Consider the following 23041-nt stretch of genomic DNA (forward strand, 5'->3'; position numbering starts at 1 on the left):
AGTAAAGTGCAGAGTAAAGAGCAGTGTAGTACAGTACAGAGTAAAGAGTAGTGTAGTACAGTAGAGTACAGATTAAGAGTAGTGTAGTACAGTAAAGTGCAGAGTAAAGAGCAGTGTAGTACAGTAAAGTGCAGAGTAAAGAGCAGTGTAGTACAGAGCAGTAGTACAGTACAGAGTACAGTAGTACAGTAGAGTGCAGAGTAAAAAGAGCAGGGTAGTACAGTAGAGTACAGAGTAAAGAGCAGTGTAGTACAGTACAGAGTAAGTAGTAGTAGTACAGTAGAGTACAAGTAAAGAGCAGTGTAGTACAGTAGAGTGCAGAGTAAAAGCAGGGTAGTACAGTAGAGTACAGAGTAAAGCAGTAGTACAGTAGAGTACAGAGTAAAGAGCAGTGTAGTACAGTACAGAGTAAAGAGCACAGTACAGTAGATTACAGAGTAAAGAGCAGTGTAGTACAGTACAGAGTACAAGAGCAGTAGTACAGTAGAGTGCAGTGTAGTAAAGAGCAGGTACAGTAGTACAGTAGAGTACAGAGCAGTGTAGTACAGTACAGAGTAAAGAGCAGGGTAGTACAGTAGAGTACAGAGTAAAGAGCAGGGTAGTACAGTAGAGTGCAGAGTAAGAGAGCAGGTAGTACAGTAGAGTGCAGAGTAAAGAGCAGTGTAGTACAGTAGAGTACAGAGTAAAGAGCAGTGTAGTACAGTACAGTGTAGTACAGAGTAAAGAGCAGTGTAGTACAGTAGATTACAGAGTAAAAGCAGTGTAGTACAGTACAGAGTAGGGTAGTACAGTAGAGTACAGTGTAAAAGCAGGGTAGAACAGTAAAGTGCAGAGTAAAGAGCAGTGTAGTACAGTAGAGTGCAGAGTAAATAGCAGTGTAGTACAGTACAGTGCAGAGTAAAGAGCAGTGTAGTACAGTAGAGTGCAGAGTAGTACAGTAGTACAGTACAGAGTAAAGAGCAGTGTAGTACAGTAGAGTACAGAGTAAAGAGCAGGGTAGTACAGTAGAGTACAGAGTAAAGAGTAGTGTAGTACAGTAGAGTACAGAGTAAAGAGTAGTGTAGTACAGTAAAGTGCAGAGTAAAGAGCAGTGTAGTACAGTAAAGTGCAGAGTAAAGAGCAGTGTAGTACAGTACAGAGTAGAGAGCAAGGTAGTACAGTAGAGTGCAGAGTAAAGAGCAGGGTAGTACAGTAGAGTACAGAGTAAAGAGCAGTGTAGTACAGTACAGAGTAAAGAGCAGGGTAGTACAGTAGAGTACAGAGTAAAGAGCAGGGTAGTACAGTAGAGTACAGAGTAAAGAGCAGGGTAGTACAGTAGAGTACAGAGTAAAGAGCAGTGTAGTACAGTAGAGTACAGAGTAAAGAGCAGTGTAGTACAGTAGAGTGCAGAGTAAAGAGTAGTTTAGTACAGTAGAGTGCAGAGTAGTGTAGTACAGTAGAGTACACAGCAGTGTAGTACAGTAAAGTGCAGAGTAAAGAGCAGTGTAGTACAGTAGAGTGCAGAGTAGTGTAGTTCAGTTGAGTACAGAGCAGTGTAGTACAGTAGAGTGCAGAGTAAAGAGCAGTGTAGTACAGTAGAGTGCAGAGTAGTGTAGTTCAGTACAGAGTAAAGAGCAGGGTAGTACAGTAGAGTACAGAGTAAAGAGCAGGGTAGTACAGTAGATTACAGAGTAAAGAGTAGTGTAGTACAGTAGAGTACAGAGTAAAGAGCAGTGTAGTACAGTAGAGTACAGAGTAAAGAGCAGTGTAGTACAGTAAAGTGCAGAGTAAAGAGCAGTGTAGTACAGTAGAGTGCAGAGTAAAGAGCAGTGTAGTACAGTACAGAGTAAAGAGCAGGGTAGTACAGTAGAGTGCAGAGTAAAGAGCAGTGTAGTACAGTAGATTACAGATTAAAGAGCAGTGTAGTACAGTAGAGTACAGAGTAAAGAGTAGTGTAGTACAGTACAGAGTAAAGAGTAGTGTAGTACAGTAAAGTGCAGAGGAAAGAGCAGTGCAGTACAGTAGAGTGCAGAGTAAAGAGCAGGGTAGTACAGTACAGAGTAAAGAGCAAGGTAGTACAGTAGAGTGCAGAGTAAAGAGCAGGGTAGTACAGTAGAGTACAGAGTAAAGAGCAGTGTAGTACAGTACAGAGTAAAGAGCAGGGTAGTACAGTAGAGTGCAGAGTAAAGAGCAGTGTAGTACAGTAGATTACAGAGTAAAGAGCAGTGTAGTACAGTACAGAGTAAAGAGCAGGGTAGTACAGTAGAGTACAGAGTAAAAAGCAGGGTAGTACAGTAAAGTGCAGAGTAAAGAGCAGTGTAGTACTGTAGAGTGCAGAGTAAAGAGCAGTGTAGTACAGTAAAGTGTAGAGTAAAGAGCAGTGTAGTACAGTAAAGTGCAGAGTAAAGAGCAGGGTAGTACAGTACAGAGTAAAGAGCAGGGTAGTACAGTAGAGTGCAGAGTAAAGAGCAGGGTAGTACAGTACAGAGTAAAGAGCAGGGTAGTACAGTACAGAGTAAAGAGCAGTGTAGTACAGTAAAGTGCAGAGTAAAGAGCAGTGTAGTACAGTAGAGTGCAGAGTAAAGAGCAGGGTAGTACAGTACAGAGTAAAGAGCAGGGTAGTACAGTAAAGTGCAGAGTAAAGAGCAGGGTAGTACAGTACAGAGTAAAGAGCAGTGTAGTACAGTAGAGTGCAGAGTAAAGAGCAGTGTAGTACAGTATAGTAAAGAGCAGGGTAGTACAGTAGAGTACAAAGTAAAGAGCAGGGTAGTACAGTAGAGTGCAGAGAAGCAGCAGGTTAACGTAATGACGTATACAAATACAATATCAGTGGTTGACAGTGCAGTAGTGAGTAAGAAACTATATGGTAATTGCTTGAGCTGTTCTGAAGATCCAGGATAATGTGTCTGTTAAAAACCTAAAAAGACATGCCAAAGACTGCATAGAGGTGTAACAATGTTGCAACATGTGGTAAGATAATGCTGTTGCTGTATATATTCTATGTACACATTTACATGTGGAATAGATGTAAATGTACACACAACGTTACAGCAGAAATGTTAAAACATCAATTATAACCAGAGCGTGGTATCTGTAACAATCACATTGTTAAAAGCTACTCACTGCTAACTACCAACAGCTGGCGTGTTTTGATACCCAGTCAGAAATACACCTACTCAATGGCTTCGCCCTAACACAGTCCTGCAGCCCAACAGCCTATCCATCCACCCATACACCTGATGTGTCTCTACATATAGTGTACACTCCTTATCCTCTACACTCCTTCTAAAAATGTATCAAAACACCATCACTACTAACTGTACAGATAGCAGCTTGTCAGACTTCTCAAACTGGATGTGTGTGAGGGGGTGGCTTGAGCTCAACCTTGTTTCATTCTGGCAAAGACATTGACCAATTAAAACGATGTGAAAAAGTATATCCTTTCACATAAGTTAAAGAAATGTGTTTTGTATGCCTCATTTCTAACATGTAATGCATTCGTATCTCATAATGTGAATCAAATTAATGTCCAGAATACCTGTCAGTGTGTATCGAGGTGAATCAAGCAGCTCAAGTCATGTGTCCAAGTGAGTCTGATGAGGACTACAGAACGGGTTAAAGAGGACTACAACACCCATACCTCAGTGGCGAACTGCTGGAGCCCCCCGATGTTGATTGGTCCTTCCTCAGAGGCGTAGAGGTTACAGCCCCCCACACAGAGGTCAGAGGTCGGGCACACCATGCCACAAGTCAGGCCTAGGGGGTTGTCTGACAAGATCGACTTCGCCGCACCATAGTAGTTCTGGAACACACACAGAACACACAGGCACACACACAGAACACACAGAACACACACAGGCAGTTTTCAGGATTTGGAAGGAAATTTCAATTTTGTCATATTTATGTGATAATAACTGCTTCAAAAAGCTTGACCGAATCCTGTCACTTCAAACCAATGGTATAGCACCCAAAATGTAAAAACAAGCGACACATATAGAATATTGGATGATATTATAGTAATTTTGGTATTTAGATAACATTTTCCGTATAATAATTTAGGGGGATAACACAAACCACTACAGCAATTGTGTGTACTTTCAGAGGGTATCTGGTTTTTGTATTACAGTTCTACCAAGTACTCATAGTACCGACAGACTTTTACGAACTGTTTTGACTGGATCTAAGCATATGTCTATCTGGTCATAATCACTGATTCAGGTCCCCCTCTACCCCTCTGGTGATATAAATAACTTAATATTCCATCTCCAGAGAAACCTGGATTGAAATAAAGACTTCATTAGATTTGCCTTACTTTCAGAGAATACACACCAGTGCAACTCTCAAATAAAATACAATTTTATTTGTCACATGCGCCGAACATAACAGGTGCAGACCTTACCGTGAAATACTTACTTACGATCCCTTAACAAACAATGTAGTTCGAAAAAAATGAAGTTCAGAAAATATCAAATAAAAAAGTAACAAGAAAATTACATAACAATACAGGGGGTACTGGTACCTAGTCAATGTGCGTAATTTGTACATGTAGGTAGGGGTAAAGTGACTATGCATAGGTAATAAACAGCTAGAAGCAGCAGTGTAAAAACAAAGCGTGGGGGGGTGCCAATGATGATTAATTGTTCAGCAGTCTTATGGCTTGGGGGTAGAAGCTGTTAAGGAGGCTTTTGAACCTTCCGTGCGGTAGCAGAGAGAACAGACTATGACTTGGGTGACATAAGTCGGAAGGTTACATACACCTTCACAATGATAGGAAGAGCCGACATCGAAGAGAGCCAAAAAGTACAAATCTCTGTCCCCATGTGCAGTTGCAAACCGAAGTTTGGCTTTTTATGGCAGTTTTGGCTTCTTCCTTGCTGAGCGGCTTTTCAGGTTATGTCGATATAGGTATGGTTTTACTGTGGATATAGATACTTTTGTACCTGTTTCATCCAGCATCATCACAAGGTCCTTTGCTGTTGTTCTAGGATTGATTCGCACTTTTCGCACTAAAGTACGTTCATCTCTAGGAGACAGAACGTGTCTCCTTCCTGAGCGGTATGATGGCTGCGTGGTACCATGGTGTTTATACTTGCGTACTATTGTTTGTACAGATGAACGTGGTACCTTCAGGCGTTTAGAAATTGCTCCCAAGGATGAACCAGAGTTTTTTTCCCTGAGGTCTTGGCTGGTTTCTTTAGATTTTCCCATTATGTCAAGCAAAGAGGCACTGAGTTTTAAGGTAGGCCTTGAAATACAACCACAAGTACACCTCCAATTGACTCAAATGATGTCAATTAGCTTATCAGAAGCTTCTAAAGCCATGACATAATTTTCTGGAATTTTTCAAGCTGTTTAAAGGCACAGTCAACTTAGTGTATGTAAACTTCTGACCCACTGGAATTGTGATAGAAACTGAAGAATAATAGTATTTTAAAAACTAAATAACAGAAATATAAGAATAATTCTCATTTAGAATGGCAACAGACTTGATAGAACTCATGACAGTTCTATAACACTTTATAATTTATTTAATTTTCACTGGCAAGGATAATATAGGAAACCCTACAATACATTTCATTAAAGAGAGCATAACAATTATATTATAAAGTTATTTTATTAGGGAAATGTGGAGCCAATCAAAATCAAGGACACTGTTGTATTGCAGTAAATATTCAAGATTTAAGCTTCCTGCTCTGTGTAAACCTAATAATCACCTGTATTTGTCAAATATTATATCAATAAAATGATTCCATAACTGAATGATAATGAGTTCCCTGCTTAAGTCAAATGTAAAAGCCTCAATATCCCTATAAGGTTCCCTACCATCGAAAACTAACAGTCATAGAAGTAAAAGTAGCTTTAGGCAAGGAGAGACCATATTGGTTCAAATCCCTCCGGTCGTTTGGGTTTTCCAACAAGAAACAATAACAGAAATGTAAAAATAGTAGTATGCACCTATTATGCCATGCAAATAATGTTGCCCACACACATAATATTAGCTTGTCTAAGGCATACATTAGATAATGAAATGACAGGAGGAGTCCTAGATTAAAAACCCTTTCATATTTGTTTCCCTCTATAACAACACTGAGATAGCCTAACTGTTTATTTCACCACTTTCATCTACAAGGACACTGAAATGACTGATTTGATCTGTTTTATAAGGTTTCTCCCATTCACAACGTCCTATAACTTCACTGTAAACAACTATTCTTATCAGACACAGCATATATTATGCAGGTTTGTTTACAGAGCATCATTAAATAGCAATTCGGCATGCCAGTGTGAGGCTGTGTGTCTGGCCTTGATCATATGGATGGAGGCAACATATAGGGCTATATTTATACCATGTACTGCTTTTACCCTGGCAGAAGACATCTATTAGAGCTGTTCCTCTCTGAGCTCAGGTCTGGGGCTCTCTCTCTCTCTGAATACAGCTGGCTGTTACTGGGCTGGGGGATGTAATTATACCAAGCCCATGTCTACACCAATCACAGTCTTTTTGTATTATATTTAGATTTTCTAAGTGATATTACAGATGTTTTAGTAAAAATAGTAATGATAAGACGCTAATAAATTGATTAACAATTTGGCATATCAAAGCTTTCATATTAATAATTTGTGTCATTTAGAATTTTATTTATTTATTTATTTCACCTTTATTTAACCAGGTAGGCAAGTTGAGAACAAGTTCTCATTTACAATTGCGACCTGGCCAAGATAAAGCAAAGCAGTTCGACAGATACAACGACACAGAGTTACACATGGAGTAAAACAAACATACAGTCAATAATACAGTATAAACAAGTCTATATACAATGTGAGCAAATGAGGTGAGAAGGGAGGTAAAGGCAAAAAAGGCCATGGTGGCAAAGTAAATACAATATTGCAAGTAAAACACTGAAATGGTAGTTTTGCAATGGAAGAATGTGCAAAGTAGAAATAAAAATAATGGGGTGCAAAGGAGCAAAATAAATCAATAGAAAGGAAGTGAACGTTTACCCTGTTGGCAATACTGGTAATGAATGACTTGATGTCCAGGTTGGTAGGGCAACTTTTCTGACATGGGGCATCTGCACATTTCAGGCACCTACAAAACAGGATGAGAAAAAGGTTGATGTTAGTGAGCTGTTAAATGTGTGAGTAATGAAAGAATGAAGGGAGTCTTCCATTTTTTTCTCAATATGATTAGGCAGAAAGAAAGAAAGAGAGGGAGAGAGAGAGAAAGAGAGAAAGAAAGGGAGAGAGAAAGAGAGAAAGAAAGAAAGAAAGAGAAAGAAAGAGAGAAAGAGAGAGAAAAAGAGAGAGAGAAAGAAAGAGAGAGAGAGAAAGAAAGAGAGCAAGAAAGAAAGAGAGCAAGAAAGAAAGAGAGCAAGAAAGAAAGAGAGCAAGAAATAAGAGCAAGAAAGAGAGCAAGAAAGAGAGCAAGAAAGAGAGAGAAAGAAAGAGAGAAAGAAAGAGAAAGAAAGAAAGAAAGAAAGAAAGAAAGAAAGAAAGGAGAGAAAGAGAGAGAAAGAGAAAAAGAGAGAGAGAGAAAGAAAGAGAGAGAAAGAAAGAGAGAGAGAGAGAGAGAGAAAGAGAGAGTGAAAGAGAGAGAGAAAGAGTGACAGAGAGAGAGAGAAAGAAAGAGAGAAAGAAAGAGAGAAAGAAAGAGAGAAAGAAGAGAGAGAGAAAGAAAGAGAGAAAGAAAGAAAGAGAGAAAGAAAGAAAGAGAGAAAGAAAGAGAGAAAGAAAGAAAGAGAGAAAGAAAGAGAGAAAGAAAGAAAGAGAGAAAGAAAGAGAGAAAGAAAGAAAGAGAGAAAGAAAGAGAGAAAGAAAGAAAGAGAGAAAGAAAGAGAGAAAGAGAGAAAGAGAGAAAGAAGAGAGAAAGAGAGAAAGAAAGAAAGAAAGAAAGAAAGAAAGAGAGAAAGAAAAGAGAGAAAGAAGAGAGAAAGAGAGAAGAAAGAAAGAGAGAAAGAAAGAAAGAAAGAAAGAGAAAGAAGAAAGAAAGAAAGAAAGAGAGAAAGAAAGAGAGAGAGAAAGAAAGAGAGAAAGATAGAAAGAGAGAAAGAAAGAGAGAAAGAAAGAAAGAAAGAGAGAAAGAAAGAGAGAAAGAAAGAGAGAGAAAGAAAGAAAGAGAGAGAGAAAGAAAGAAAGAAAGAGAGAGAGAAAGAAAGAAAGAAAGAGAGAGAAAGAAAGAGAGAAGAGAAAGAAAGAGAGAAAGAAAGAAAGAGAAAAAGAGAGAGAGAAAAAGAAAGAGAGAGAAAGGTTGAAAACAGAGTGGTTGAAACTATAATAATAATAATAATAATAATAAGAGTGAGAGAAAGATGAAAGAAAAAAATAGGAAGAAAAAAGAGAAAGAAGAATGAGAGAAAGAGAAAAAAATAAAATTGAAAGTCAGAAAAGAGAAAAAAAGACTGAGATGAAGAAGAGAGAGAGAGGAGAGAGAAGAGACAGAACCCCCCCTCTCCACTCCAGCTAGACACCTATAATAATCCCAACTTGCAATTCCCTGAGCTCAGTGCAGAGCAGAGTGCACCAGTCCGCCATTAATACCACTTATCACCCTGACAGCAGGGCAATTATAGAGGGGCTGTAGCCAGGTAGACGGCCGCCACGGCCCTGAAATCACACACACGCAGTGCATGCACACTCGCAACGTGCACACATACACTCACACAGACGCACCACAGCAAGATGTTTTATTAAACCTGGGTGGTTGATCATCAGCTGACATCACTGTTGACCCATTTTTTCATTTGACAATAAATTATGCTTTAGCCCATAGCATAATAGATATTGCGGCAGTGTATCTCAGCCCAAAGAATAACTGGAGACGAAGCACAATGAATGGGGCCGAATGGGGCAGAGGGAAGGACATACATACACGAAATGCAAAGAGCTGAAAGGCTCTGGAGAAATTAGCTTGAATCATGTTGTAATCTGAAGGTCAATGATTAACACTGGAGGACGGGCTACTGAGGGATCCCGGAGAGAGGAAGAGCCACACACAAACACACAGAGGCACGCATCCACACAAAAGTATATACAGTGGGGTCCATAATTATTGGCACCCTTGATAAAGATGAGCAAAAAAGACCGTATAAAATAAATAATACAAATACTGAGCTGTATTGTATACATTTTTTGTGTGTGAATTGTGTTAATTTATACCAATACAATTACTCAGAGAAAGAGATTGTGTTTGGATAGGGGTAAAAATGATTGCCACCCCTGTTTTCAATACTCAAGAACCTTACCCTTGCGAGGATAACGAAAAGGAGCATTTCTCTATATTTTAGGAGATTGAAGAACACATTGTGAGGGATCTTTGACCATTCCTCCATACAGATTCAATTCAAACCATGTTTTCAATGGGGTTCAAGTCCGGATGTAGATTTTGTGGACAATTAACCATTTCTTTGTGGATCTTGGGGTTATTGTCTTGCTGGAAGAGCCACATGCAGCCAAGTGCCATTCTCCTGGCAGACGTAACCAGCTTTTTGGATAAAACGTCCTGGTACTTAGTAATGTTCATGGTGCCATTGACCTTGACAAGGGCCCCAGGAACAGTGGAAGCAAAATAGCCCCGTAACATCAAAGATCCACCACTATAATTAGGTATGAGGTACTTTTATGAATATGCTTCTGTTTCTCAACGCCAAACCCACCCCTGGTCTGCGTGGCCAAAGAGCTCTATTTTCATAGCACCAGTTCCAAAACAAGTGCCAATGGTGTTTATCAAACTCCAGGCGGTGCCATGGTCAGATAACATGAAATTAGAAATCTTTGGTCACGCACACCAGTGGTGGGTTTGGCGTCGACAAACATACACACGTCAAAACAATGCAGAATAAATAATACTCACATTTCTGACCTATTTGAATGTGCAACCCTCTCAAATATTAATATAGCATACATTTCCTGTAAAAAAAATATATATTATAGCTTTTGTGTTTTCACTCCAGGTGAAATTGCATCGAGGCATTAATAAAGATGAGATCTAACAGATACATAAATGAAAATCTGTGGGAGGGAGGGCACCTTCAGTACACTGTCTCGCTTCTCCGAAAGATTATTGTTGGTGTGAAAAAAAAGACAAGAAAAAGTCCAAGTAACACTATCTATATATATATATATATATATATATATATATATATATATATATATATACACACTCACTCTATCTATCTATATATATATCTATATATATATATATATATATATATATATATATACACATACACCTCCTCTTATCCTCTCTTCTCAAGGTAACATTAAAGAGCCTAGGCCGATACAGACACATTATAGACCCTCCTCTATCTATCTCCCCCGGCCAGCAGCAGCCCTGGCTAGCGCTTAGCAAATGTCAACAGAAAATAATGCACACACAAAGGCAATCTTATTTGTTCAAGAATCGCTCTAGGTCACAGCAATACACTGGGGCACAGAGAGCTACACACCACACAGCTTCTCTAAGGAGGACTTTTTCTCTCTCCTCTATCTAGGAGGTACAGCAGGCAGCACCTGCGTTACACTCTCTAGAACACAGTCACTACACAGTTTCAATACAACATAGACCCTCTTAAAACGTGGCCTGATTAGCTTTGTGTCGTTTCTTTTCTTGTTCTTCTCCTAATAAATCAGTGCTTTGAATGCTCTGTATGATGAGTGGATTCCTGCACGTTATGAATCGTCAATATGCGCCAGGTACCTAATCTCCTAATTCATTGTTTCTATTATTATTAGCTAGCAACAGAAATGTGCAATTCAATAAAAGCGCCACACACCTCTAAGGGGTTTGCAATTTAAATGATTGCTTTTCCCTCAAAGAATTATTTTGTCACTACACACAGAGCTGTTCACCGTTATCTTTGTGAAATTAGTCGTTTGCATTCATATTCATGATGAGGAGGTAATACGGAAAATAATACCTTCCAGTCTTATCACGCCACTGATTTGATGTCTATAACAATCAGGAAGAGAAATGTCAACTGACAATTAGGTGGACAATAGAAGCCTTTGACAAACTACACAGAACCGAACTGCAGCTCCTGGTAATATTATGTGAAATCTGACATATTGCAACTGCCTGTAGGCACTGCCTATAGCCTTAGAAAACCATGGTTTAAAGTATTCGATAAAACCATTTGAAAAGTCACAAGATAATCGGAGGCTCATAACCATATTCAAGGCCACACTATCAGCACCAGGGACAGCAGTTATAGTAACGCTGCCTTCTTGTACAGTTCAGTACAAGTATCAGTACAGTATAACATTAGTATAGTAGATATTAACATATGCTGTGTACATAATTATTGTTATTAGCTGCTGTAGTTATGACTGGATCCGGACACAATGAAACTAGACCTGCAGCCCATATTCTCTGTCTGTCTCTCTCTCTGTCTGTTGCTCTCTCAGTACATATCAGAACCAGACCCAGGTGAGGCGAGGTTACGCCACGCACACAGGGTACCAGCGGTTACCAGCCGAGCCGTCACAGCTGTCAATGCTGTCCTGCTGAGGTCTGCCTCAGATCAGCCAGGGGATATACAACAGCTGTACACAATACCCCCACAATGCATAACACAGGGGGGAGGGAGGAATGTAGGCCTGCTCTTCACCCCCCACTTCTGTTATGTCACCTCCATCCAGAGTGGCAGGAAATGTGGTGTATGGAGAGAGAGAAGAGAGGGAGTGTAGTGAGAAGGGGAGAATTATGCCATCATGTTAAAAAAAACAACATTTGTCCTTCCTATTATTAGTCAGCAGTAACTATCATTAAATTGTTAAACTGACGTTTACCCAAATCTACAAACATCGCCCAATCAAAATAAACAACAGAATCTTGCGCAAACAGATCACGTAGAAAACCTTGTGTTTTCAAGGTAATGTAATTCACCAGGATATCTACAATTCAACCCCATTAATCGTTCAGTGAAAGACACAGCAGTCATATTCCGCTGACCTGAATGCAAAGAACTATGAAGCTTAGGGCATTGTTTGCACTTCCTGACACAGAATGGCAAACCGACGTGGGTTCCATTGACACATTTTCCCCCCTAAATGGTGGAAACTGGGAGTTAAATGAAATGAAAGGAGCCACGGTGGAGCCGTGGTAGGGGTGGGAACAGCAGGCATTTAAAGAGCTGTCAGGACAGACAGGTATGGGGTTATAATGAACATCCTGCTTTTAACACACTCACCTGTCACCTTAATTGCTTTAACTGTCAAAGTGTTCATGCAATTAAATGTCTAGCGTTTTATCGGGGCGGAGGAGTGGTGGTGGGGGAATGAGAGAAATATACTTAACATTCAAATCAACAATTAAAATAAACAATTTAAAAAGTACATTCATTATCCAAATTAAACAATAATAATTTTTTGATTTTTTAAAAACTAGGCAAGACAGTTGAGAACAAATTCTTATTTACAATGTCAGCCTAGGAACTGCCTTGTTCAGGGGAAGAACGACAGATTTTTTTACCTTGACAGCTCAGGGATTTGATCTAGCAACCTTTCGGTTACTGGCCCAACACTCTAACCACTAGGCTACCTGCCGCCCCAGTAATGCTTTGTGTTTGTGAGAATAAAACAGAAAACACTCAAACAACCAAGTCACACAATCATCAAGCAAGTCACCATTCAACAAAATCAAATAATTCAAATCTTGCTTCTCTCACTGACTTCACCAACACACTATCTTCGACACATATTCCTATGTGAAGGAAAAGACTCTAAATATCATTTAGACTCCAACGATGATAATAGTTGCCAACTGCAGAGGACAGCAGAGAGCAGTAAGTGATTTGATGATGTGAGCTCCACACCACACAGACTATGTGGTCAGTAATAATCCCACAATTAGCCCAATAGCCCTGACACCTGATCAGCGTTATGAGAGCTACAGCCACTGAACACAGTGGGCAGGCTACTAACTCCGGACCCTAGGTCAGATCACAGGCAGGGAGAGACAGTAGGAATGAAATTGTATTAGTCGGTGTGTATGTGTGTGTTGGGATGTCAGTGTAAGTAAGTGTGTGGGTAGAGTCCAGCGCAATGCTCCCTCTAAACTGCGCGCGTGCACAGCCGCTCACCTACTCCAAGACTGCACAGAAACGCAAGAGATTGAACTTCACTGAGTTCACCCAATTAGTTTGCACTATATTATTCAACGTTTTTTCTGTGATCGAATCAACATTAAATAAGCAATTTTCAATGCAACAAACCAAAACAAATCTAACTTTGCAAGATTGAGTCTGTGATTTTATTGTAGGCAAAGCCAGAGCCACAGCGCAATATTTGACAGGGGTAGCCCACGAGCGGTATTTCAATAACCCGCGAGTGAACGAGTTTTTTTCCAGATCAGATCAGATCAGATCCGAGCATGTGCACGTGTTGATATTCTTTGCTAGTTAGCGAGTTATTAGCCCATTTATAGATAAGTATAGGTCAGCAATGTGGAGTTTTTGCTTCCTACAAGATGACAACACCTGTAGGCTATATTTCAAGATGTCTGAAAAGCCAGTCAGGTAAAAAGCTTTGGTTTAATTAAAGGGCCAGTGTTTTATTTTGAGACCGGCTTGAATATGCAAATAAACCAATAGGGAGAGGATTAGCCTACATTGTCTAATTCTCTGTATGGTAATAATATTTTTTTTATTTTGTAATGTGATTTATTGCATCATACAACACAATGCAATGTACAGTCACCTATTTTACCCATGGTGTTACAGACCAAGTTTTTTTTTAAATCACAAATTCATGTCAAACCCTTCATAATGTAAAAACGTTTTTCAAAGTTTCATGCAATAGTCCTGTATTGAACACCACATATTGGCTACTGTAGGCTATACTATAGAAATCAAAAGCTATTTCCATGTGAAAATGTTCTGGGATTCGCTCTATTGGTTTTGTTGGTAGGCCTACATTATGATCAAATAGCCACAATAGCCTATTGGCTACTGTCTAAAACTGTAAGGGTACAGCCTCAGTGTTCATTGTAAACATGCACCGGCTGTCGTACAAAATTCTCACAAAACTTCCACTCAAAAGACCCCAAATTTGCTCAGTGCCCCCCAAAAAATTGAGGGCAAGAGAGTTAGTGCAAAAATAGGTAAATGCAGGTAGTCCGTGTAGCCATTTAATTAGCTATTTAGCAGTCTTGTTTCACAGCTTTATGGCTTGGGGATAGAAGCTGTTCAGGGTCCTGTTGGTTCCAGACTTAGTGCACTGATATTGCTTGGGTGGCTGGAGTCTGACAAGTTTTTTTGGGCTTTCCTCTAACCCCGCCTGGCGTAGTGGTCCTGCATGGCAGGGAGCTCGGCCCTAGTGATGTACTGGGCCGTACTCACCCCCCTCTGTAGCGCCTTGTGGTCGGATGCCTTGCAGTTGCTGTACCAAGTGATGATGCAGCCAGTCAATAGAACAATGCAGAACATTTTGAGGATCTGAGGCCCCATGCCAAATCTTTTCAGACTCCTGATGGGGAAGAGGTGCAGATGTGCCCTCTTCACAACTGTGTGGATGTGTGTGGACCATGATTATTCCTTAGTGATTATAGCACAGGAGGTTGGTGGCACATTATTGGGGAGGACGAGCTTCTGATCATGGCTGGAGGGGAATCAGTGGAATGATATCAAATACATCGTACATAGTTTCCATGTGTTTGACGCCATTCCATTCGCATTGTTCCAGATGGATGATTGTGATTCCTTAGTGGTGATCGTGCCCTGTGCGTAGGACAGAACCATGGCATGGCAGTGGAGCACAGCATAAAGAAAATTGTACATTTTCAAAATATATATATATTTAGACCCACACTCTCTAACAGTTCACTTTTTACGTTGCTTAACTTTAAGATTAGGATATTTTTCTAGCTCCCACACTTTGCAAGAATGTCATTACAGACCTAAGAATGATTGCAGAGGGAGTGTGGCATGAAGTGTGTGTTTTTAAAATGTGCAAATGTTTTGTTTTAAGTTTCCTAAGTGCCCACATACCAGAGGGTGAAATGGGAGTGAGGCAATAACACCCAGATGGAAAATGAAACATTTAAATATAAAGAGAGTGGGTTTTAATGAAATACAGAGCTAAAGACAAGACAACGATTTTCATCTTAGAGAGTCGTTTGACAAGATAATGGTTATGACCACACGGCTGAGAAGGCCTTTCAAATACCATCCAAATATGCCCCACGGGGATGGATACAGGAATTCAATCAATTGAAAAATGGCAGCAAAAACAAATATGGTCTCAATATCGTAAGAGAAAAAATAATGATATATATATATATATATATATATATATATATATATATATATATATATATATGCCCTATTCTTAAATGATACAAATGTCATTCTATTCGGTCATTGTTTGAAAATGAGAAGCCTGAATAGGGACATTTCTCAATTTCTCCAATGTTTCGGCCTTGATTTCCAGGTTTCCAACAATGAAAGAAATCAAGTAAAGAAATACCCATCATCTCCCGACGATGGGGCATTGACAAGGGTCGTTCAAAGTACACCCAAGGTCTGTGTTTTCTTGAACTGCAATTTAAATTCATATAGCTATTCAACAAGGCCCGGGCTGCATCCACAGCATAGTGCTCACTGGCTAGTTCATCACTCATAGCCCAGTACAGCCGTACACTAGCAGGCAGAGGCAGAGGAAAGGAGTACAATAAGAGCAAATCAAAGGGAAGGAGATGAGCGATGGGCGGCAGTACATACACAGATTCAGAGTCACACTCTTTCATTTAAGGCAACGACAGCCATCCTTCAGCGTAGGGACACCGCATGATATTGCCCTCTCCTCCTCCCATGACCGACAGTTTTTCCCTTTACACTGATCAGAGAAAGTGTGTGTGTGTGTGTGTGTGCATGCGTGTGTGTGATGTGTATTGGGAGTGTATAATGTGAATATACAGCATCTCTGCAATTCAAGTGTACGCGGAGGCATATTCTGACCTTCACATTGACCTTACGAGACCCTGTGCCACACACACATAGTGGTTCCTCATTTAAAAGTTGCATCATACTGCAGCATAGCCTGCGGTATGCTTCGATGAGTCGCAGTGACTGCCGTTAATGCCACAGTCCTCATGCCTCCTTGCAGCATGCCTATGGCACGTTCACGCAGATGAGCAGGGACCCTGGGCATCTTTCTTTTGGTGTTTTTCAGAGTCAGTAGAAAGGCCTCTTTAGTGTCCTAAGTTTTCATAACTGTGACCTTAATTGCCTACCATCTCTAAGCTGTCTTATCGACCATTCCACAGGTGCATGTTCATTAATTGTTTAAACCCTTTACGATGAAGATCTGTGAAGTTATTTGGATTTTTACAAATTATCTTAGAAAGACAAGAACCTGAAAAAGGTCAGTTTATTTCACACGAGATCATGTTTCCACATGTGTAGTTTCATGTTATCACATGTTGCTTTTACATGCGATCACATGTTATCACATGAAATTCATGTGTTTTTTCTGTAAAGGCACACCCACACAAACCCTCTGTCCCTCTTCCCTCCGTTCTACCCCACTATCCCAGGGGACACGGGAGCTCGAGGGAGGATGTGGAGGTGGTTTACCTTGCCCGGACTCCTGTGTGCTACTAGGGTTACCAGTAAGGTGTTAGAATGGAATGAATGAAAGGCACTATGAACACAGCTAACAGGTGGACTCTCTTGTGGAATGCGGAACAACCCCAGTAAACAGTGAAAAAGAGCCAGTGTTCTGTTCAGGTTGGGCATAGACTAGAGAGAATCAACCTTTAAACGTTAAAGGCATAGGGACTACTAGATAAGGACACTACTGCATGTGTGCCACTGTGTCACCATTAACGACTGGAGGACTATATGTGTTTTATTATACACACTTAAAACTCACACTGACAGTGGCCTAAAAGCTGACATTTGTTTTTGCTCGTGTTGTCTATAAATGAATAAATACTAAATAGCATAAAAAATATATATTTTTGGATTGCGGACCCTCTACAAATCAATGAGGTATAGTTCAGTAAGAATCAACATTGTAGAACTGCTTGGCTGTATATCCCTCACACATTTAAAATTTTATTAATTTAGCAGACAGATTTATATCCCTCACAAATTTAAAATTTTATTAATTTAGCAGACAGATTTTTCAACTAATCGGCTCGGGGGATTTGAACCAGCAACCTTTTGGTTACTGGCCCAACGCTCCTAACCGCTAGACTATCTGCCGCCCACACAATATGTAGCTTGAACATCGCCCTTTCTGTTATCACCGCCAGGCAGCGATACAGGTGATGAGATATCTATCTTCTCTCACAAGCTGGGATGTATTGTATCGTAATCCATTAGTCCTACACTTCCCTCATTCTCTCTGACATTTTGGGGGAAATATGCTCTTTGAAGAGCGGGGTCTCCCGACCCCTATGAAGTCACTCAGCACACTGAAAAAACATAATTTAAAGATTTACAATTTATATCCACTCCAATATTTCTGTTATTGCCTAGATGTATACTCTAGCACTAGCCTTTGGGTGAAAGGTTTACGGGGATAGGCGGTGAATATACCAGCTCTGATTTGCTTCACCTTAAAAGGTGGTGGAGTGGAGCTAACCTTGTTAACTCAAGCAATTAAAGTCGTGTCATATACTCGTATTCAGGATATTACCGATGGAACAACCAGGAACAAATACAATTGAGAAAGAATATAACCTCCTACATTTTGCCATTATTGACTTATATATCTGCTGTTGGTTGGTTGTACACTACACAACACTGCAGTCTCTATATTGTTCATTGACACAGAGAGACCAGAATCTGAGTACAAAGACAGTTGCTTAAGCAAACGGTTCACAGTACCATTGTCAAATTAAAAAACGAATATAAGTATCATGGAATGTATTTGTAGTGTACAACTGACCAACAGCAGATATATAAATCAATAATGGCAAAATGTAGGAGGTTATAGTCTTTCTCAATTGTATTTGTTTCAGGTTGTTCAAGCGGTAATAACCTGAATAGGAGTATATGACACGACTGTAAAGGAAATAAATGTACTGTGTTGTGCCATTATATTGCTCATCCAAATATGTATATATTCTTAATCCCATTCCTTTACTGAGATTTGTTAGATGTGTGTATTGTTGTGAAATTGTTAGATATTACTTGTTAGATATTACTGAACTGTTGGAGCTAGAAACACAAGAATTTCGCTACACCCGCAATTACATCTGCTAAACACATGTATGTGACCAATAAGATTTGATTAAATTTATAGCAAGAGGTTAGCTGAGCAGTAACCATGGAATATGCCTATGCTGTGACTGGCAATTAGCCATGTTCTTATTGTGTTTGTACAACCTTATTATGCAGCTACATGTTCTTATTGTGCTTGTACAACCTTATTATGCAGCTACATGTTCTTATTGTGTTTGTACAACATTATTATGCAGCTACATGTTCTTATTGTGTTTGTACAACCTTATTATGCAGCTACATGTTCTTATTGTGCTTGTACAACCTTATTATGCAGCTACATGTTCTTATTGTGCTTGTACAACCTTATTATGCAGCTACATGTTCTTATTGTGTTTGTACAACCTTATTATGCAGCTACATGTTCTTATTGTGCTTGTACAACCTTATTATGCAGCTACATGTTCTTATTGTGCTTGTACAACCTTATTATGCAGCTACATGTTCTTATTGTGTTTGTACAACCTTATTATGCAGCTACATGTTCTTATTGTGCTTGTACAACCTTATTATGCAGCTACATGTTCTTATTGTGCTTGTACAACCTTATTATGCAGCTACATGTTCTTATTGTGTTTGTACAACCTTATTATGCAGCTACATGTTCTTATTGTGCTTGTACAACCTTATTATGCAGCTACATGTTCTTATTGTGCTTGTACAACCTTATTATGCAGCTACATGTTCTTATTGTGTTTGTACAACCTTATTATGCAGCTACATGTTCTTATTGTGTTTGTACAACCTTATTATGCAGCTACATGTTCTTATTGTGTTTGTACAACCTTATTATGCAGCTACATGTTCTTATTGTGCTTGTGCAACCTTATTATGCAGCTACATGTTCTTATTGTGCTTGTACAACCTTATTATGCAGCTACATGTTCTTATTGTGTTTGTACAACCTTATTATGCAGCTACATGTTCTTATTGTGTTTGTACAACATTATTATGCAGCTACATGTTCTTATTGTGTTTGTACAACCTTATTATGCAGCTACATGTTCTTATTGTGTTTGTACAACCGTATTATGCAGCTACATGTTCTTATTGTGTTTGTACAACCTTATTATGCAGCTACATGTTCTTATTGTGTTTGTACAACATTATTATGCAGCTACATGTTCTTATTGTGCTTGTACAACATTATTATGCAGTTACTGCATTACTACCCTGTATATATTGCTACAAGTGGAGATTCTGGTATACACTTAATGTGACAATAGAAGTTGGCCTATTTATTTAATATGCAAGCAATGTCCCTGTGTAGTTGTATTCATAGCATTCCTGTTTGTTAGGGGAGCAAGGGGCCTTCTCTCCTCTCTCGGCTAGGCCTAATGAAGGCACATGTCAGAAGTCGGTCTACCTCACACGCGCGCACAGAGACACCACACACAGTCCTAAGGACCAGGACACCACCGCACAGACAGCCTTACATCCCTCTGATCAGTAGCAGATGAAGGCTCCCGCATTGATCTTTGATGTCCTACATTATTAGCTTTTAGGAAACCTGAATATTTCATCAAATTGTGCTGCTCCGCTCAGTAGGGGGTCCTTTGAGGAGGAATCACAATCAGCTGAATGCAAAATAGGAGGGCAGCTTTGCCTGGCTGAAATGACTTCTCAGCTTTGTGTGTGTTTGAGAGAAAGATAAAGGGAGAGAGGGAGAGAGAGTGAAAGAAAGAAAGTAAGAAAGAAATAAAGAAAGGGATGTACAGAGAGAGAACAGACACACACGATAATCTGAACTATTGGTACAGCCAATTGGTACATTGTCGATTAGTTGTAATTCTGGCTAATAAACAGGCAATTCTTCATAAAGGGAAATTAATTAATTTCTATTTTGATTATGTTTGTATCTCCCTGATGATACATTTATCTCGGAGCTGTTTCAATTTCTCCAGGAATTATGTTCATTTACATGCAGCTCTCTAATCCTATTCTATCTGGTTTTAATGAAGCTAAGGGGATTAACTGAGATGGTCTCCTCCCAACACACTGCTTTCTACTCTCCTGCCATCTGATCATAGCGTGAAAGCTCAGTCTAATGTATGCTGAACAGTGCACTGTAAAACCATGAAACATGTGACACGTTTATAACCTAAATGTTTGTGTTTAAAACATAAAAAGTGCTCTCACCTTGAACACTGCCATTTATAATGCAAAATTAAAACAGTCAGCTTTTTCCCAGTCAGTTTCTAACGAGGAGAACACCTATATCTTCGATGTGTTCCGATTTTAAACATTAGTGTCTCTCTTTCCCATCGTCCTCTTTAGAGTGCATTTAGCCATCAGAAATTGATGTGACATTTACATGCCTTTTATTCAGATCAGTGTTAGGAATGTCTGTCACCATAACTACTCCTGTCCCCAATTGCTTCAAATGTCCACCATTGTTCCTGCACCCAAAACTGCGAAGGTAACTAAACTAAATGACCATCGCCCCTTGGCACTCACTTCTGACATCATGAAGTGCTTTGAGAGGCTAGTTAAGGATCATAGCACCTCCACCTTACTCAACACACTAAACCCATTGCAATTTGTATACTGCCCCAATAGATCCACGGATGATGCAATCAACATTGCACTGCACACTGCCCTATCCCATCTGGACAAGAAGAATACCTATATAAGAATTATGTTCAGTGACTACAGCTCAGCTTTAAACCCTCCAAGCTCATCATTAAGTTTGGGGGTCTGAACCTCTCCCTTTGCAACTGGGTCCTAGACTTCCTGATGGGCCGTCCCCAGGTGGTGAAGGTAGGCAACAAACATCCACTACGCTGATCCTCAACACAGGGGTCCTACAGGGGTGCGTGCTCAGCCCCCGTCTGTACTCCCTATTCAACCATGTCATTTGCAGACGACACAATGGTGGTAGGCCTGATGAGACTGCCTACAGGGAGGAGGTAAGGGCCCTGGAGTAGTGCCAGGAAAATAACCTCTCCCTCAATTTCAACAAAATGAGGGAGCTTATTGGGATTTCAGCAGACAGCAGAGGGAGCATGCCCCCATTCCCCATCAACGGGGCCGCAGTGAAGAAGGTGGAAAGCTTTGAGTTCCTCAGCGTACACATGACTGACAATCTGAAAATGGTCCACCCACATAGACAGCATGGTGAAGAAGGTGCAACAGCGCCTCTTCAACCTCAGGAGGCTGAAGAAATTTTGCTTGGCCCCCCAAGACCCTCACAAACTTTTTACCATTGAGAGCATCCTGTTGGGCGATATCACCACCTGGTACGGCAACTGAACCGTCCGCAACTGCATGGATCTCTAGAGGGGGGTGCACAACATCTACAGCACCCGGTGTCACAGGAAGGCCAAGAAAATCATCAAGAACCTCAGCCACCCCAGCCACGGCCTGTTCCCCCCACTATCATCCAGAAGACGAGGTCAGTACAGGTGGTCCTTGTTTGGGAACACACACACACCAAAGCACGCAACAGGCTGACCAATATAAGGCTTGACAAATTGGTGGCCATCCGGACAAATTTGAGGCTGCCAACAGGCCATCCTCAACAAGGTTGGAAAGTGACAGTGAAGATGAGGCCTCGGAGTCTGATGTTCAAGAGGTGGACATTGAGGAGGTCCAAGGAGAAGACTTGGAAGCCTGAGAGGAAGTTTCTAGACTATCATTTTACAGATGTATGTTGAAAACATTTTTGGGAGATGCGATGGATCATTAATTTTTCCCTTTCTTTTGTTGTTCAGTGAAATCATCCCATGTGAAGAGTCAACTCATTTAATTCAAGTTCAATTTGTAATTAAATCGTTTTAAAAATGTATATTGGAAGGATTTAATCATTTGCTATGACGTCTACTTATTAAGATAAGGTCAAATGTTTATGTTTCTGTCTCCATATGATATGGTAAATATATCTAATACAAAAAACATCTACATTTAAATGATATTTATTTTAATTTGCATATATTTCCGTTAATTCCCATATATTGCCACGGAAAGTTTCCACCTCTGAATATTCCCCAAAACGTGCAACCTTAATGAGGTCAAAGGAATTGTCCATAGAGCTCCGAGACAGGATTGTGTCGAGGCATATATCTGGGGAAGGGTACCAAAACATTTCTGCAGCATTAAAAGGTCCCCAAGAGCACATCATTCTTAAATGGGATATGTTTGGAACCACCAAGACTCTTCCTAGGCTACTTTTAGATGTGTGTATTGTTGTGTATTGTTAAATATTACTGCACTGTTGGAGCGAAGACAAGCATTTCGCTACACCCGCAATAACATCTGCTAAATACAGTATGTGTATGCAACCAATAAAATGTGATTTTAGCACAATTGAACAGGACATTTAATTCAAGAAATAATTTCAATCACATGGTGTTGTTGTTAGTCGACTGCTCATGTGGCCCATGAGCAAGGATTTTCAGACCACAATGTTGAGGATAACCAGACTATAACTAAGACATGGTTGTTGCATTCAATAACTTCTATTCCTGAAACCTTCAACAAGTGATTGTCTACGTGAATACGTTTCAATTCAAAGGAAACCCTTTATGACCACATATTATACATTTCATAAGGCCTTCTATCACTAACAATCTATCACATTCACTCAAAAGGCATGCTGGGAAATATGCAAATACAGCCTTACACCCTACAGCGTTAAAACGACACCCCCAGTATTTAGTGTTTAAAACCTAAACACCTTGTGCTGAATAAACATCTTCATGTGTTTAAAAATTGTTACAGTGAATAAACATATTCTGGTGATTACGATCTAAACACTGACACGTTTTCATTGAAATTCTAAATACCTTGACGAGTTTAAAAAGGTGTTATAGAAAAGTGTTTAGCTATGTGTTCAG

The 23041-nt window shown here is 39.9% G+C and overlaps 1 protein-coding gene across 1 annotated transcript in view; it reads right to left on the reverse strand.

Annotated features, from left to right (window-relative positions):
* LOC115105060 (dihydropyrimidine dehydrogenase [NADP(+)]-like) overlaps positions 1–23041 on the reverse strand; it is a 206812-nt gene that overhangs the window by 168326 nt on the left and 15445 nt on the right. Inside the window, exons 4-5 of the mRNA XM_065006803.1 lie at positions 6982–7069; positions 3620–3781 (exon numbers count right to left, since the gene is read on the reverse strand). Of these exons, the coding sequence (XP_064862875.1) occupies positions 3620–3781; positions 6982–7069 (250 nt within the window). The remainder of the gene's footprint in view (positions 1–3619; positions 3782–6981; positions 7070–23041) is intronic.

The sequence above is a fragment of the Oncorhynchus nerka genome, linkage group LG22 (assembly GCF_034236695.1).
Source record: "Oncorhynchus nerka isolate Pitt River linkage group LG22, Oner_Uvic_2.0, whole genome shotgun sequence".
Taxonomy (NCBI): domain Eukaryota; kingdom Metazoa; phylum Chordata; class Actinopteri; order Salmoniformes; family Salmonidae; genus Oncorhynchus; species Oncorhynchus nerka.